General features: G+C 38.2%; 3 protein-coding genes across 3 annotated transcripts in view; 2 read left to right on the forward strand and 1 right to left on the reverse strand.

Moving 5' to 3' along the window:
* The first annotated feature begins 138 nt into the window (after positions 1 to 138).
* On the forward strand, positions 139 to 3,187 carry LOC119418856 (uncharacterized protein C7orf57 homolog). The gene is made up of 7 exons (XM_037686149.1): positions 139 to 169; positions 258 to 422; positions 518 to 626; positions 770 to 878; positions 1,034 to 1,110; positions 2,782 to 2,874; positions 3,147 to 3,187. The coding sequence occupies exons 1-6, from the start codon at positions 139 to 141 to the stop codon at positions 2,864 to 2,866; spliced, it is 576 nt and encodes a 191-aa protein (XP_037542077.1). The 3' UTR covers positions 2,867 to 2,874; positions 3,147 to 3,187.
* A 540-nt stretch (positions 3,188 to 3,727) lies between these two features.
* Positions 3,728 to 5,864, forward strand: upp2 (uridine phosphorylase 2). The gene is made up of 7 exons (XM_037686415.1): positions 3,728 to 3,993; positions 4,077 to 4,191; positions 4,273 to 4,431; positions 4,523 to 4,637; positions 4,745 to 4,954; positions 5,052 to 5,198; positions 5,366 to 5,864. Exons 1-7 carry the CDS (start codon positions 3,941 to 3,943, stop codon positions 5,506 to 5,508), a joined length of 942 nt encoding a protein of 313 aa, XP_037542343.1. The 5' UTR covers positions 3,728 to 3,940; the 3' UTR covers positions 5,509 to 5,864.
* Positions 5,865 to 6,936: 1,072 nt separating this feature from the next.
* LOC119419114 (coiled-coil domain-containing protein 148-like) overlaps positions 6,937 to 16,449 on the reverse strand; it is a 39,037-nt gene continuing 29,524 nt past the window's right edge. The window contains exons 10-14 of the mRNA XM_037686416.1: positions 10,782 to 10,922; positions 9,986 to 10,104; positions 8,104 to 8,221; positions 7,811 to 7,945; positions 6,937 to 7,080 (exon numbers count right to left, since the gene is read on the reverse strand). Coding sequence (XP_037542344.1) covers positions 6,937 to 7,080; positions 7,811 to 7,945; positions 8,104 to 8,221; positions 9,986 to 10,104; positions 10,782 to 10,922 — 657 coding nt within the window. The remainder of the gene's footprint in view (positions 7,081 to 7,810; positions 7,946 to 8,103; positions 8,222 to 9,985; positions 10,105 to 10,781; positions 10,923 to 16,449) is intronic.

The following is a 16,449-nucleotide window of genomic DNA, read 5'->3' on the forward strand; positions in this document are numbered from 1 at the left end:
GTTATCTGTCATAAAACTATTTATCAAATTGTTGAATTGTTGTCTGCTAGCTAGCACTAGCGTTAGCCAAACAAAGCTACTTTTACCTGTTGCTAACACCATCTTGTTTCTGTATTCATTAGAAACCCCTTAGTTGTCATGAGTAACGATCTTCAACCAGGAATATCTGGCAAGTGCAACTATATAAATCACATTGATTATGTTGTGTAAGGGGTAGCTTATTCATTGTTTATTTGCATGTGTTTTAAACCCTCCAGGTGTGAAAGAAGGGTGTCAAACACCAGATGGCTACATCTCTCAGATTCCAGGACTGTCTCCATCAGTCGTCAGTTGCCCTGAGGAGAGGGCCCGAGGAAAAAGGGTCACAGTCCAGGAGAGCGATTCGGACTACGTGAAGCTTGCAAAACAAGGAGGACATAAAGGTGGAGCTATGCTGTTGACTTGCAGTATGTGTTAACTGGCTCTGCTGCACCATCAGAAATCACTAACTTCTGCTCTTTATGGTCACTGTCAGCAGGGCTGCTGTGGCATGAAGATGAAGAAACAGCTACCAGTACTTCCAATACAAATTCATACAAACCTCCAAACTGGTTCAGTGCCTCATCAGAAGACACCATCAAGCAAAAGTGATGTATTATCTGCTTAGTTGTAGTCAAAGTTTGGGATTAATATTGCATCCACATACACAAATAATTGTTTCAATTAAACCTGGATTTAAACATTGTGTATGCTAGTGTTGTTTAATTCTTCCTATGTGACAAATTTACAGCAAAGAGGAGAAAAACCCTGGAGCATTACAGCCACTGGTGTCTCCCTTTTGGACTGACAGTATGTCGACTTGGGAAAGAGGTGGTGACAGCAGCAATGAAAAAGAAAAGGTAAGCCGTAAATCTACACACGTGAGGTTAGTTCTGCTACTTATGTTCATTTTTTTTTGTCTTAAGATGAAGTTATTGTTACAGCGTAATGCTTAATTAATTAATTGATATTCAGTGAAAATCATAATCACTGTGTTTACTTTTTTTTTGTTCAGACCATGAATGTTCTGTCCAACCAGATGGAGGAGTTGAAGACATCCAGTCTGTATGAGACAAGCAAATACAAGAGGCTGTAAGTGGTTGTGATCACAAGATGGCACTGTTGTTCTCTGATAAATTTATTCCAAGCAGCAGCCAACTCTTCTCAAAAACAGTAAACCATAACAGCTAATTTGAGCAGTAGTTGGAGTCCTAAATAAAAAGTAGTTCTCCTTTTGCAGTAAACAGTTTAAAGAATTTTACAGCACAATGCTGCATGTGAACCATTAACTAGATTTTTGACAACACAATTAAACACTTTCAAGTTCATTCTTATTAATTTAACGTGTTCAAAGTACTGGATTTGTTAGCTCTCTAGTCCTATTTGTTCTATAAGAGCCCAGTTTATTTTTTGACTGAGGAATTTATGGAACAAACACCACAATTGTATTAAGATGACTTCGAGCACACCAGTTAGAAAACTGAAATGATTTACAAACAAGTCATACAAGCTCAGAGTTTCATTTTTATTCACTTTTTATTGACTGTAGCTCAGCAAATAAGACTTTTTTTTTTTTTTACTGAAAGCCTTGTTAATAAAATGACTCATCTGAAATGGCTTCATTAGTGGTTAGTGCAGATATTTCCTGTCAACTGACAAAGCTGCAAATAACATATGCAAAGGCAAATAAAGATAATTAAAATTCCATATTTTTGCTCCAGTCACTTTTACCTAGAACATTATATAAATGTTAATAGGATCTATTTTTTATTGTACTGAGACAGACTTTGCCTGTCCTAAAAATATTTTGACATTTTTGCTCATTATTTTTTGCATCAGTGTAATTCTGTAGTCCAACAAAGTTCAGTCAGGTCATCTGGATGGTTTCTTATTATGATGAGACGTTTCGTCCTTCATCCAAAGGACTTCATCAGTCTGAAGAGCCACAAAGCTGACTGACCTGACTGAACTTTGTTGGATTATTTTTTTTTTTTTACCTGGATTATTGCACACAAACTCTGCTGTAATTCTGTAGCATTTAGCCTAAAAATCCTCAAGAAAAAAAAAAACTTTTTTCTCTCATTGAAAAAAGAGCAGGTCATGTCAACTCTAGTCCGTATGTTCCACTGTTGTGGTGACAAAGCAGAAAAGGTTCAAATAAAACAGAACAAAGTTCATCTAGACATTTCTGGATGTGTTGCTGTTTGCTTTGGCTCTCAGCTGATCGGAGCTCTGTCCTCTGTACCGTTAGGAAAAACCCAAAAGAACACAACTTTCACTTCTATTGGGACAAAAATGGACAAGCAACTCATCACAGTAATTCCACAATTGACTAACTATAAAACGTAATCTGCAGTTTAATCTGCCAGTGGTAACAAACATACAGAAAACATAAATCTACATTAGTGACATAAGTTTCGACTTCAGGAAAATGGTTCATCGGAGCAAGAACTCTTGTTTAGGTGGAAGTAAAGGGAAAGCCTTTTGTTGGACCAGTTGATGATTTTGTGTGTGCTTTGTTGAAAGAATAAATCTGTAATAAGTAGCCAGAGTTTAACTTGGGTTTCAGTGTTGGGTCAACCAACAGTAGAACACATTTAATGTTTAAATCATCTGTAGCCCCTCCTTTTTTTGTTGTTGTTGTAAATAATCACTTTATTTGTACAAAGTAAAAACAAAGTGACCTGATTTCAAATCTGTTATAAAGTGAAACTTTTATGCTTTTAGCACATTTAAATGTACATATATTTTTCACTTTTATAGTGTATTTGACAAGAGACCAGAGCCTGTTGACATGGCAAAGCTGTTGAGCTTTGGTTACGCAGAGGGCAACAAACCCGGGCAGTGACATGTTGCGTAAGTAGCACGGCAGCGGAGTTACAGTCTCTTTAACTTTCCTTTTTATCCTGCTTTCAGAATACATTTGTACGGCAATAAAAGGAAATGAAGGCAAGCTGTTAATCCGGTCTGAACTGACACAGACACAATTTGTGGAGTACTACTTTAAGGCTTAAGCTGTTAGGACTTTATGAAGCGTCTTGACAGTATTATGTGTAGATATTAGTGAATTATGTGGGAATGATTATTTGATCGACTCTTGCTCTTTTCCATTTTTTTTTTGTCTACAGACGGGAAAACTGCCAGAAGCACAAGGTCAACTCCAAGAAGAATAGTGGCCATCATTTTTTCTGACATTAACTTTCCGCCTTTTTTTTTGTTTTTTACTTCCTGCTGAGCCACATGAAGCGTTTTACTTAGTTTCAAATGTTTTCCCGAGTGTAAAAACGCTTCACTGATTTCAAGCTATTGCTTTTTATTTATGGCGCCTGTTGGCAGTGCCTCCGTAACTGCATCTGTTAACGACAGGAGAAACTTGTGTAACGTTCTGTGCATTTTCTGCGTTCGTGAAAATAAAGTTTAAAAGATTCCAAATGTTTCATCATTATTTCTTTTCCCCTCCCCTCAGCTGTGTTTCAAACATCACGCAGGTCAATATTTATCATCAAAAGGAAGCGTTGGTTGTACATTTCGTTAGCTCTGTTTTGATTTGTTAAAGTGTTGCCTGCGAGGGTCAGAGGTTATCTAAATGTCCTCAGTGAGAGTTATGTCACCACACGTCAGATTATAACTGGATTCAGATTGGCTGCTGGTGGGACATCACACACCTTTTCATCACTTAAGTTGTCCCCGCTGCTCTTTGTACAGACGTCTTTTTGTATCTCCGTGTGGCAGATCTTGTCCTGTTTGTGACTGGAAGTCGCCTTTATCCAAATCAACTGCTGCTACTCCTCTTTCCAGAACCAATCAGTGGTCAGGGGTGACCGCTATATCAGCTGTGCAGCTGGATCTCACTTTTATTAGGACCAAGAGCTTCAACTATTGCAACGTTTAAAACTTTTTTTTCAAAGCGCCTCTTGCAGTCATGGCACTGATTCTCCTGAACCTTCTGGAAAATGAGCACAATGACTACATCAAGTAAGTATCTGTGAACCCTTTTTCAATCTGTCGTATGCAATCATCATTGTTTGAATAATTATATAAAGTCAAATACTCTTTAGGCAACAGGTGCAGGTGAAAAACCCCCACCTGGACTCTATGGAGGAAGACATTCTCTACCACTTCAGCCTGAGCACCAAGACTCACAACCTCCCAGAGATGTTTGGAGACATCAAGGTTTGTGAACGGCTCGATTGAAGGTTTTTCTAAGAGCTATGCAACGAAACTCACCCACGCCGCTGTGTCTGTTTCTTAAAGTTCGTGTGTGTCGGTGGTAGTGCAAATCGAATGAAGGCTTTCGCTCAGTTCATGCACCAGGAGCTGAAGCTGCCCGGAAACCCTGAGGACATCAGGGACATTTGTGAAGGAACTGATCGCTACTGCATGTACAAAGTGGGACCAGTGCTTTCGATAAGTGTATGTATTCCTTAAAAACATTTATGATCCTCATAGACAACTGAAATTTGGTTTGGCTAAATATTTTGTTCATCTACGGTTTATGTAACAGCATGGCATGGGCGTCCCCTCCATCTCCATCATGCTGCACGAGCTCATCAAACTGCTGCATCACGCTCAGTGCCGTGACGTGGTCCTGTTTCGTCTGGGAACATCCGGTGGCGTTGGTAAGACCAGAGCTTTTAGTCTTTTCTTTTAAAAGTAACAGGAGGCTTTACTCGCATGTGGTGATTAGAGGACGTGTTTAATACAAAGCGTTTTGTTCCGTCCTCAGGTCTGGCTCCAGGGACGGTGGTGGTCACTGATAAAGCGGTGGACTACTCCTTCCGACCCCAGTTCGAACAAGTTGTTCTGGGTAAAGTCATCACCAGGAGCACGGAGCTGGATGAGGGAGTGGCCAACGAGCTTCTGCAATGCTCCTCAGAAATTCCAAACCTCCCAGCTGTTATTGGAAACACCATGTGCACCCACGACTTCTACGAAGGTACTTTCAATTTTTTTCCCACAAACATTTATAATTCATTATGAGTTGGCTTGTACTTGTCATTCCCTGACGAATCCTTGCTTGCGTCTCTGTGTAGGTCAAGGCAGACTTGACGGAGCTCTCTGCTCTTTCTCTCCTGAGGAGAAACTGGAGTATCTGAGGAAAGCTTACGAGGCTGGCGTGAGGAATATTGAAATGGAGTCCACGGTCTTTGCCGCCATGTGCAGAGTTTGCGGCCTTAAAGGTGTCAAAGTGTTCATCTGCTAGCCTACTTTCACATGAATCAAAACTACAACATGTCTTGTTTTTACTGACACATGATTTGACATGAAACCTTCAAAACCACGTCAAAGAAAACAAGCGCCACATATAAAATCACTAACAGTTTCCACATTTTTGTCCTCCTCGCAGCGGCTGTGGTCTGCGTTACCCTGCTGAACCGCTTTGATGGAGACCAGATCACCTCCCCTCATGATGTTCTGGTCGAGTACCAGCAGAGACCTCAAGTCCTGGTGTCTCACTTTATCAAGAAACGTTTGGGGCTGACAGTCTGAACCTTCTGTAACCGTAAAATACTGTATATAGCTTTGACTGATATGTGAATGTGTATATAAAAGTCTGTACTTAGTATAATGTTTGACTATTGTGCAAGAGTTTGAAAATGATTTATGGTCATTTCCGGACTATTGAGCACACCTAAATAAGCCACGCCCACAAAAAAGTGTACATATATAGGCTGCACTTGTCTATAAGGCACAGATGTCCACATTGTAACATGAGATATTTACACAAATATTTTTTTTTTAACTTTTACTTAAATACGCACCAGTAACATACAGAAATACATACAGTAAGTGCTTTTTTTTCTTTTTCTGAACAGTGCCTGTAACACGGCTGGTAAAAAAATATACATATATATAAACACATAACCTACCAGGAAGTCATTGATCGCTGTATGGAGGGGGGAGGAGGAAACAAAGTGGACTAATGAAACCAAGTTTAATTGATCCATTGTGACCTGTTGGGTAATTTCGTAGGTCAGTTTTTTTTTTTTACCTTTATTTTTACAGGTAGTCTCATTGAGTCATGGGTGATGAGGCTAAATATTTTGGCAGCATGAAGCTCATTAGCCTGTCAAAAAATAAATCCATAAATTAGCCGCAGCATTCAAAACGTTAAAAAAATGTAGCGGCTTATAGTCCGGAAATTACGGTAAATGACAAAGCTAAAATACTAGCATGTTGCTTATTTAGGGTATGTACTGTATTTTTTTTTTTTTTTACATTAAACACTTTGGTATTTATGTACAATAAGATAAAATTTCAAAATAATGCATTCTGTGTGACTATTTGAATGTTGACATCAATACCAGAATAATCAATGTAGCTAAAGCTTTAAAATGTTTAGTCCTTTTTTAGTCCATGTTTTATTCTATTTAGATATTTTTGTAGCGCTTTGAGATTGTACAATGTAAAGTGCAGTACAAATTGAATAATAAATTATTATTATTATTATTAAATATGACAGATTTAGAGACATTTGTAAGTCCTGATGTTTTAAAATGACCCAAATAAAATGTGAACTTTTGGAATAAACATAAACTTGATATTGTTTTGCTTGTCTTTTCAAGTCTTTGATTTAAAAGTGTTCCTTTTTGTTTATTTTTTTCTTATTTCTTTGACAATCAAAAAAGCATGGAGTATATTTTTACCACTGTATTTCAGTACCGCATGTGTTGTAGTTAAATATATATATTAAAGTTCATGGCCTTGCACCTTTAAACCCTTACATAAGCAGTCAATACTCCCTGATAACAGCAGACGTAATTTTTGTTTACAGCACCCTTGTAGAATGTAAATTTCTAACTACAATAAAATTAAATCATTTTAATCACGTTTCTGCATACGAGTTTATTGTTTATTAAATTGAATAACAAAGTAAAGGTTGGTAGGAATTTACAGTATGACCCAAACAAACCACAGTTAAAACTTTAGTGTGGATTTCGTGTCTCTCCGAGGTGGTTTGTGGGGCTTGATATCAGACAGAACCCGCTTAGCGTACTGGTTTTGGTGCAGACCCGCCTCTCGCAGAGCCTGCTCAGCTCGCACTCTTGGATCGGACACAATCTGGAAAATAGACATTCAGAACTGCACAGTCAATAAATCACACATTCATAGGTTTTTAAAGCTAGAACACACACACACGTCAGTGATGTTTGTTAAACATAAAGCAGGTTTAATGTGAAAGCGAAGATCCACAGACGCACTCAGACTCTACAGTTTATTGACTAAGTTGATGGCCTTGAGGTTTTTCAGCACACAGACAGAAGTCTGTGTGCTGAAAGGACAAACACTGTCTGACCAGTAACCTGCTTTGTATATTTTCCACTATTGCATAGGTCAGCTTCACCCCAGATGAAGCAAAACCTAACAGACTGAACTCAATTTAATGCCACTTTGATTGGTGATACGTGCTGCTGATTATCCGTGCTGCTGATCTCATGCTGCTGATTATTTCACGCTGCTGCATTCATTCGTACTCATCTACTCACATAGACTCATGTTCGTGCTGCTGTTGTTCGGCGTATTGTTTTGCGCTGTTAGTGTTTAGCGCATTTCTTACTTTATATCTTAGATCCTTATTACTGTTTCTTTGACAATTTATATTTTTGCTGGATGTAACTGGGACCCCGTGTACATAATTTCGTTCCACCTCATGTATCACATGTGATGCGAATGACAATGAAGAAACTAAAAACAACACGGATCAGAGAAAATGAAACGTATAAAAAGCAGCGAACGGCAAATCAAGGCAAAAGATGAAAGTCAGAGGAGGGCAGATGTTAAAATGTCTCACCTGTGTGTCTGTGTACGTGTTTATATTGTAGAAAGGCCTCTGCAGCTCAAACTCATTCTCATTCTTGAGTCGGCTCCTCCACGCCTCCGTATCTGCCATCATCCTCTCTGGGTCGGCCTCTGCCACCACCTCAACCTGCAATGATAGAAAATAAGACTAATCATCACGTTGGTAACTCTGCGGTCTTTCTAAGTAGAGCCACAAGGTGGCGCTGACGTCCCCAGTTCTCAAGTAATTTCAGCAGACAGAACAAAGCTGAGAGTCTGAAGGTGTTCAGACCTGCTAATGATCACCTGCTTTCTGAGAGCTTCTACTAGACGATTCTGCCTCTCTTGTTCTTCCCTCTGCTGCTCGAGCTCCCGCGCTTCTCTCTCCTTTCGCTCCTGCAACATATCTGCTCGAAACTGCACCCTAAATGGAGAAGACAGAGCAGAGGCTGTGGACATCACACCCACATGATACCCCTGTTTCTTCAGCAGGGCCTCAGGCAGCAAACCTATCAGTCCTCACACAGCAAACCTCCAGGCTGTTCAGAGGCTTAATGGAGCTGCCAGAGCGCAGCCAGCTCTTCCCAAATCACCTGCTTTCATCCCTTTCTTATCCCTCGTCTTTTCTCAGTCCTGCAAGGGTTTCGTCTAATAGCAAAACTCATTATGGGCAAGGAATGCAAGTCTCTGTGCTCAGGAAATGACTAAACCCGTGCCAAGTGATGGTCACAGTCACTTGTTAGTCACACAACATGGTAACTGGAAATGATTGTAAGTTGAAACACATTTGAGAAGGCTAGCTGAGTGAATGACGAGTCAGCATTCACACTATTGTTTTCCTGTTTACAATTTATTTAGTACTTTTTTTTTTTTTAAAACTAACAACTTACTTTTGGTTATTTAGGCCATTCTGGGATCAAAACGTTCAGCTCATTAAGGACATAAGGGGCCCTATGTTTGTTTTTTTTCCTGTAAATATTATTTTGAATCATTTAACTTTATTTTTGCACATTTTCTTTCTTGGAAATAAATTGAGATTGCTTCACATCCTGGAAAAACTTTATGCTCTTTGAAATCCTTTGTGTACCGCTTTTATTTTTAGCATTTAGTTACTTTAGCAAGTTTTAACTTTTAGTTGTTGTTCTAATTATGTATTTAAGCTTACTGTCTTAGATTTTTGATGCTGTTTTGGTGATTTTGGCTACTTTCTCCTGCAATGCTTACTATAGCTTTTAGCTACTGTACTTTTGGCTTTTAAGCTACTATTTTGCTTATATCTTTTAGCTACTCTTTTGCTGATTTTAGTTTTCATCCACTGTTCTATTAGTTTTAGCTTTTAATTTATGTTTGTCTAGTTTTAGTTTTTGATTTTTATTAGTTTAGCTAATTTTATCGTTTGTTTTGATTGTTTTAATTTCAATAATTAACTTTTAGATTCTTCAACAAATTTCAGTAAAGTCATTCTGTACTCAACATTCACATGACATTTTTCACAGAAAATGCTCATTTTACTAGGTCTGAATAAAAAAAGACAATTATTTAAATACCACACAGATGTAACAATAATAAAATTTAAGTAATCAAAATCATAATTAGATTTTAGGTCTGACACTAAACTTTAATTACTTAATTTAATTCAATTTAATTTAATTCTTAATTTAACTAAACATTTTAATGTGTTGTATTTTACAGTAAAATCTCAAATGACCAAAAAGTGTGGAAACATTTAAATAAACGTTGTACATGCATGACATTTTTCAATTACTTAAAAAAAGTGGTTTGTTCAAGTTCGTGTTCTATTAAAAAAAAAAAAAAAAGATTACTTTGACAGCAGGATTGACCACAATCACAATTTAGAACTTTGCATAAATCAGTATAATGATAAAAATATTAAATATTCTTGTTGTATTCTTAAGTGAACCATAGGGACAAAGTCAAATCACGCAGAGACAACATATCAGTGTTTGCAACTCCAAGCAGTTTAAGTGTTGTCAATAAATTATTAATAATATAAAAAAAATATATAATAATTAATTAATTAAACAAATCATTCCTGTGGTATTTTAATCATCAGGTTTACTATAAATCAATAATATGTATTCAATTTGTGATAGTCAGGCAAAAAGCAATAAAAAATAATAAATAGAGGCCATTTGCAATTTTAGTGGTCCAGTAGTCTGACACCCACCTCTCCCTGTCTCGCCTCGCCTGCTTGTCCATGACGCTCCTCAGAGCAGCAAGTCTCTCCTGATCCCTCCACTCGAGCACCTCCCTCCTCTTCTGCTGCCTTAAATAAAACCTCCTCACCTTTGGGTGAAAGAAAACAACAAAAAGTTGGTTCTGAGCAGCCATGAGCCAAATAAAGTTGAGTTTGACAAAACTCCAAAGATCATCATGTCCCATTGATTGAGGCGGCGGGGAGTCAGACACGTGTAAATAAAGCGAATGAGATGATATTTCAACGTCTGCCTGAATGTCGTGCTAGATTTTCTGGAATTCAATGAGGCCTAAATGTTCTCATTAATCAGAGAGTGTCTCGGGTTGCCTGTTCTCCCCAAGCAGACCCTCGAGGAGAGAGTTAATTAAACAGTTTGAAACCCACACACTTTGTGGAGTTATCACACCTGAGTGTTCAATATCATAAAATGAATAATCAAAATCCCCAGATAACTGTTAACAGCTCCTGCTTTCAGATGGATAACACCCAGAGCTTTCTGTGTGCAAAATCATTGTTGTGGATCGACAATTTGTTTTTCATTGACCAAGTATTATGGCATTTTGATAAATCTGTGCATGTCTTGGTTGTACGACCGGCATCATTTAAATTAGTTTAATGTTTTTCCATTTAAGATAAAAACTTAATCTTAAAAGGATAATAGTGAATTTAAAAAATATATAGCAAATACTGTCCAGTAATGGTTTCTTAATCACAACTATAATTTTTTACAATGTAACCAACACATTCTCTGAACGTAAGTGCTTACTTTCTCTTTCTGCTGCGACCTGATGGCAGCCTCCTTCTCCTGCTCCCTCTTCATCCTCTCCTCCCCTTCTTCTTGTTGTCTCGCTGCTATAGCTTCCTCCAGCTTTGCCACCTCCTCCTGCTGGGCCCTCCACTGCTGCAGCTATAAAAACACATGTGGACGCACACCAGGGAGAAACAAAAAAGAGGAGTTGCTGTCAATAAGCAGCAGACAGACAGCTACCAAAGTGCAGAGGAGAAGGAGGCAGAAGTGCTTTTCACATTTCATATTAGATCTCCCCAGGAACTGTCAAGGTACTAAATCTCAGGGAAGGATACATGCAAGCAGGAAGAGGGAGTTTGTCAACACGGTTAACTCCTTTTATATTCTTAATCAATCAAGGAGTACCTCAAGTCTGTGTACTTGGGTCACTCGTTATTTATATGCTCTTACAAATCATTTCCTATCATGGTCTCATTCAAATGCTGATGATACACAATCCTACATTAAAACAAACATTTACTCTAATCATTCAGCAAAATCCCAATGCAGAGTGTGTGAGGTTGGAGATATCCTTGTGGAAATGGGTGTTCCATCTCATTCCAGTCATCTGCGTTTCAGAACCTTGGTGTCATCTTGGAATTCATTTTGTCCTTTGAGTTTCACATTAAATCCATCACAAACTGTGTTTTCTAGTTTTGTACATCGTTTTAAATGGTACTCAAATATGACCTGTAAGTTTACTATTTGACCTAATTTCATTCACTTTGTCTTTTTTTTTTTTTTTGTAGGTAAAAAAAACCAAACAAACAAAAAAAACATGTTGGGTATTCATTCACAAATTTAGATTTTTTTTTTGTTGATACATGTTAATTGATCCATGTTATATGAGAAAAACAGTGTGCAGATTTTGTTTCTTACTTCATGATTTTTTTAAACAAATTTTTATGACTTTGCAGGATCTGTAATGTTTGTGTTGATTGTTTTGATTCTGATTGGTAAGGTGTAACTGGGTTTCAAATATTTGATATACTTAATTAAAGTTAATATTACTGTATTATTAGGCTTTATAATAAATTATGAACAAGAATAGGCAGTCTAGGCAAGATATTTCAACCAGTATCAACAAAGATTTATTTTGTACCCAAATCAAAACATATCTGTTATCTCATAAGGAAAGAAAAACACCAGGAATATCATTCGTGTGTTTTAAGTCTGGTGCTTCACAGAAATCTGGAAGGAGTGCGACTCAGTCAACCCCAAATGCAGATGTTTGTTTCTAAAAAGATAATTCATAGACAAAATGGACTTTTCAGGTTCTTATCCTGACATTTAACCATCATAACTGCCCTATATTTGCCCTCATCCTAAAAACTGCCTCATCTATCCCTTCATCCTAAACTTAATTTGATTCTAAGCCAAAGTAAAGAACCAGACCAGAAACATGAAAAGGTACTTCAGTCCCACAGAAACCATAATGTGGTCCCCCATGGGTTGGTGTCCTGTCAAGTCTATGTTCTCATAATAACAGAACACACACACACATACACACACAGAGATTTATGGCATAACATTTGTTAAAGCGTGAGTGACAAGCTCGTTATGCTGCAGCGTCTCTGTGGCGTGCCGGGTATTAAAGTGTTGCATTCCGACCGGGCAGACAGATTCACAGATCTGACAAAGGAGAGCTTAGAATCCCCCAAAGCCCAAAAGAACGAGCTGCAAATTAACATGCTTTTACACCCCCCCACCCCCACACCAACCCACCCAATACACACACATGCACACACGCACACACATTAGTATCAGCAGTTATCATTCATCAAATCAAATCGTTTTTGATGCCTGCCTGGAATAAAAGCAGCAGCTGTGTGTTTAAGGGGGATTTAAGGATCCAGAATTTAATCCACTTCGGTTTAAAGACCTTGAAGCTCGAGATAAAAGATTCCTTTTTGGAAATCAAGCAGACGTCTGGTGGGTGAATTTTCCTCAAGTTAAATGTCATGTGCAAGTCTTTAGATCCAAAAGTTCAGTTGTAAAACCAGTAAATTTAAAACTGTGCGAGAGGCAGGGGACACCCTGGACAGGTCTCCAGTCCATCACAGGGACACATGAAGACAAATGAGACAGACAACCATTCACTCTCTCACTCAGGGACAATTTACAGTAGTTATTTAACTTAACATGCATGTTTTTGGTCTGTGGGAGGAAACTACCCGAAGTACCCGGAGAAAACCCATGCATGCATGAAGATAACATGCAAACTCCACCTAGAAAAGCTGGGATTTGATCTGGCGACTTTCTCGCCATAAGGCAACACTGAAGAGATCTACCAGCTGAACCACTGCACCACCCATCAAACATTATTTATTTATTTACAAGATTTAGTCTGTATTTTGTGCTACAGTTGCTCTTCATTTGTCTCTGAAAGTAGACAACAGTTAAAACTTTATATTTACAGTAACTGTATCCTGACATTCGTTGTTGGAGTTGATTCTAATCATGTTTTTTATAGTGTAATCTGGTGACTGTGAAAGGACACAGTATTGATTCTGATGTCCTCTGATGTTCACCCAAGCAAAAATCTTCAATCTACAAAACCAATCAAACACTTAAAGGCTACAGTCATGATAAAAGGCCCATAAAGGTGAGCATCTTGTCATCCAGTATTTTTTTTTATTAGTTTCTGAGAAAGTAAACTTTGTATAAAGTAGCCTTAAAGTCTCAAAATGTACATAAAACAGGATAGTATGAAGAACCAGGTAAGGCTTTATTCAGAATTAGATTGCATACACACCAATAAAACATAACTTTCTCACATATTATATTGAACGTCTTGCACACATACTACAGAAAACGTTCATACACACAAGTAAAAATCTCTCAAACGTACAACTGGAAGGACATGGTCTCACACACACATGTGAAAACCATTCATACACACGTGTAAAAAGCCCATACGTTTTTCACATGTGCTTATGAAAAGAAGTTCAGAGAAGTTCTTACTAATTTTAAAGACATGACCTACATGTTGTATGCATCATAGCAGTACAGCTCTAATGTAGGTAAAAAAAAAAATCAGGTTTTATTTGTTTGCCGTCCAGATGAGATGATATGTGGTACAGTGGTAAATGTGCAACTATTCAAAAAACTTTTCTGAATTGTGTTTCTGCTATGTTGCTGTACATATCAGTTTTAACATGCTAACCTTGTACTATTTAAAAGTACAGTTAATTAAAAAAATTGTATTTGTGTTTACTTACAGCTTTGACAAAGTTCCATTGTTTACACATGACGGTTTTATGATTTCACAAGAGACAGTGAAATTAAATGAGAGATAAAAAGTACACATAATTTAATCATTCATGTAAGCTCTGACATGTCAGTTAAAAACTGCTTCGTGATGAAATCCACAAGGCTGCAAATAACGTGACGAAGAGTTGTTTGCACAGTATGTTTTTGGAGTCATACAGGCATAAATTTTTATGTTTTTGTTTTGCACAGAGTGATAAATAGTGGCAGATATTCTGACGTTCATTTGCAGTAAATCTTGGGACTAATCTGGAATGTATCAGTAAAATCTCCAAGATGCACGCTGTCAGAAGGCATCGGTGTGACTTATTGTTAGGCAGAGATGAAGTGGCATTTTAGGTAACACGAAGACAAAAAAAAAAGTCATTATAGACAACAATTTGTCACTGGAATCTCATTTTCTGTGAATATAAAAAGAAAAGGGACTCCATCTTTTTTTCCATGGCAGCATAAAACGAGACTGGAGAGATGTCAGAAGAACAAAAGAAAGATTGTGGTTTTTATCTGAGCCCTGCAGCCTGCTCAAAGCCTTTGTTGGAATAACTGTATACTTAAATATTTTTTGTCGGGGTGAGCGTCTGTCTTTTCTTTCTCTCTGCTGGTCATTTTATGACAAATATTAGATTTATATAAAAATAAGTGTGGGGTAGTTAATGTATGAACTAATCCTAAACTGAAAATCTTTGTGCAGAACAAGTTTCCTGAGCTGCATTAGGATTATAAAATCTATAAAGGAATTTAATAAATTATCTATCATGATGACTGACACATTTATCCATTTCTTGCATTAAAGGTCTAGTAATGCATATTGACTGTTGCCTTCCACACCGAGTTCAAACTAAAATCATCTAATGTTGAGAAATGATGGAGTTGTAGCCATTATGGTCAAACCTTGAAAATCAGAGTCTTGTACACTCAGAGTATTTTAGTTATATTGACTTTCAGCTACTATCACATCATATTTTATCTCAAGCTAAGTTATTGCTTTAGTAATATTAACTGAGTTATATCCCTTTTTGTGTTGGCCTAGGATGATTAGTTGTGGTGGCCATATTCAACTGAACTGACCAAAACATTGAAGGTGTCTGAGATAAACACCCACTGATTCCTCACTAAGAGTTTCATCAGTATCTGTCCAGTGATTCTTGAGATATTTTGCTAATAGACAAAGTTGACTGCAAGTAGTTGAATGTTGGACAAAGATCTAGTACAATCTTTTAGTCCTCAGATTATGTGTTGGGGGTCAGTTTCAGCTACTACCACACCCAATTTTTGCTCAGTATTTGGAAAATTGAGTGAGTTGAGGCAGCCATTTTGACTTGAGCTGATTCTAAAATATGATAGTAGACGTACAATCAATGACTCCCATTTGAAAGTTTAATTAACATTTTTCAAATAGTTCATGAAATATTTTGCTAATAGACAGACAGACAGAGAATCAGACATACAAGAATGGGCAAATACATAATTTTCAACCTTTGCTTTTTGCCAGATTTGCCAGAAGGACTCCTATGTATGCTCTTTGTGGACTTCACAGCTGCCTTCAACACCATGATCCCCAGACCTTCATGAACAAACTACCAACACTAGGACTAAGCCCCATCCCTTTGCAACTGGGTCCTGGACTTCTTAAGTGGAGGAGGAGACGTTGTGGATCCTCACAGACTGCACGGCACTGGCTCCACTCAGGGTTGTGTGTTGAGCCCCCTCCTGTTCAATCTGCTCACATAGGACTGTGCACCTACCCATCCAGGCTGTCATATTGTAAAGTTTGCAGATGATGCAGCAGTGGTTGGATGCATCATAAACAACAATGAGTCCAGCTACAGGCAGGAGGTGGAACATCTGGAGAGCTGGTGCAGGAAGAACAAAAACCTCCAAGAAGAGAAAGGAGATGGTCATGGATTTCAGACGGAGCAAACACACCTACACCTCCCCAAACATAGGAGGATCTGCAGTGGAAGTGGTCTCCAGTTAAAAGTACTTGGGTGTGCACCTGAATGACAACCTCAGCTGGGGCGACAACACTACCAGCCTGATCAAGAAAGCTCATCAGAGACTCTACTTCCTCAGGCGGCTGAGACAAGCTGGTCTGGGAAGCTCAGTCCTCACCTCCTTCTACAGGTGTGCAGTGGAGAGCATCCTGTGCTCCAGCATCAAGGTGTGGCATGGAGGCTGCACAGCTGCAGAAAGAAAAGTTCTGCAGAGAGTGGTGAAGGCTGCACAGAAGTCTGTTGGAGTCAGCCTCCCCACCATCACAGACATCTACACCTCCAGATGCAGGAAGAGGACCACCTGCATCATGAAGGACCCCACTCACCCAGCACACACACTTTTTGCACCGCATCCCTGAGGCAGAAGGTTGCGGAGCATTAAG

This window comes from Nematolebias whitei, chromosome 13, assembly GCF_014905685.2.
Source record: "Nematolebias whitei isolate Nwh7 chromosome 13, NemWhi1, whole genome shotgun sequence".
In the NCBI taxonomy this organism is placed as follows: domain Eukaryota; kingdom Metazoa; phylum Chordata; class Actinopteri; order Cyprinodontiformes; family Rivulidae; genus Nematolebias; species Nematolebias whitei.

What these genes read in the sequence shown, in the direction of transcription:
- LOC119418856 (XM_037686149.1), top strand. Translation starts at nt 139, where the DNA reads ATGAGTAACGATCTTCAACCAGGAATATCTG. An exon ending in GAAGACACCATCAAGCAAAA is followed by an intron (nt 627 to 769) that starts GTGATGTATTAT and finishes ACAAATTTACAG; the next exon opens with CAAAGAGGAGAAAAACCCTG. An exon ending in ACAAGCAAATACAAGAGGCT is followed by an intron (nt 1,111 to 2,781) that starts GTAAGTGGTTGT and finishes TCACTTTTATAG; the next exon opens with TGTATTTGACAAGAGACCAG.
- upp2 (XM_037686415.1), top strand. Translation starts at nt 3,941, where the DNA reads ATGGCACTGATTCTCCTGAACCTTCTGGAAAATGAGCACAATGACTAC. An exon ending in GACCAGTGCTTTCGATAAGT is followed by an intron (nt 4,432 to 4,522) that starts GTATGTATTCCT and finishes TTTATGTAACAG; the next exon opens with CATGGCATGGGCGTCCCCTC. An exon ending in CAGAGTTTGCGGCCTTAAAG is followed by an intron (nt 5,199 to 5,365) that starts GTGTCAAAGTGT and finishes TCCTCCTCGCAG; the next exon opens with CGGCTGTGGTCTGCGTTACC.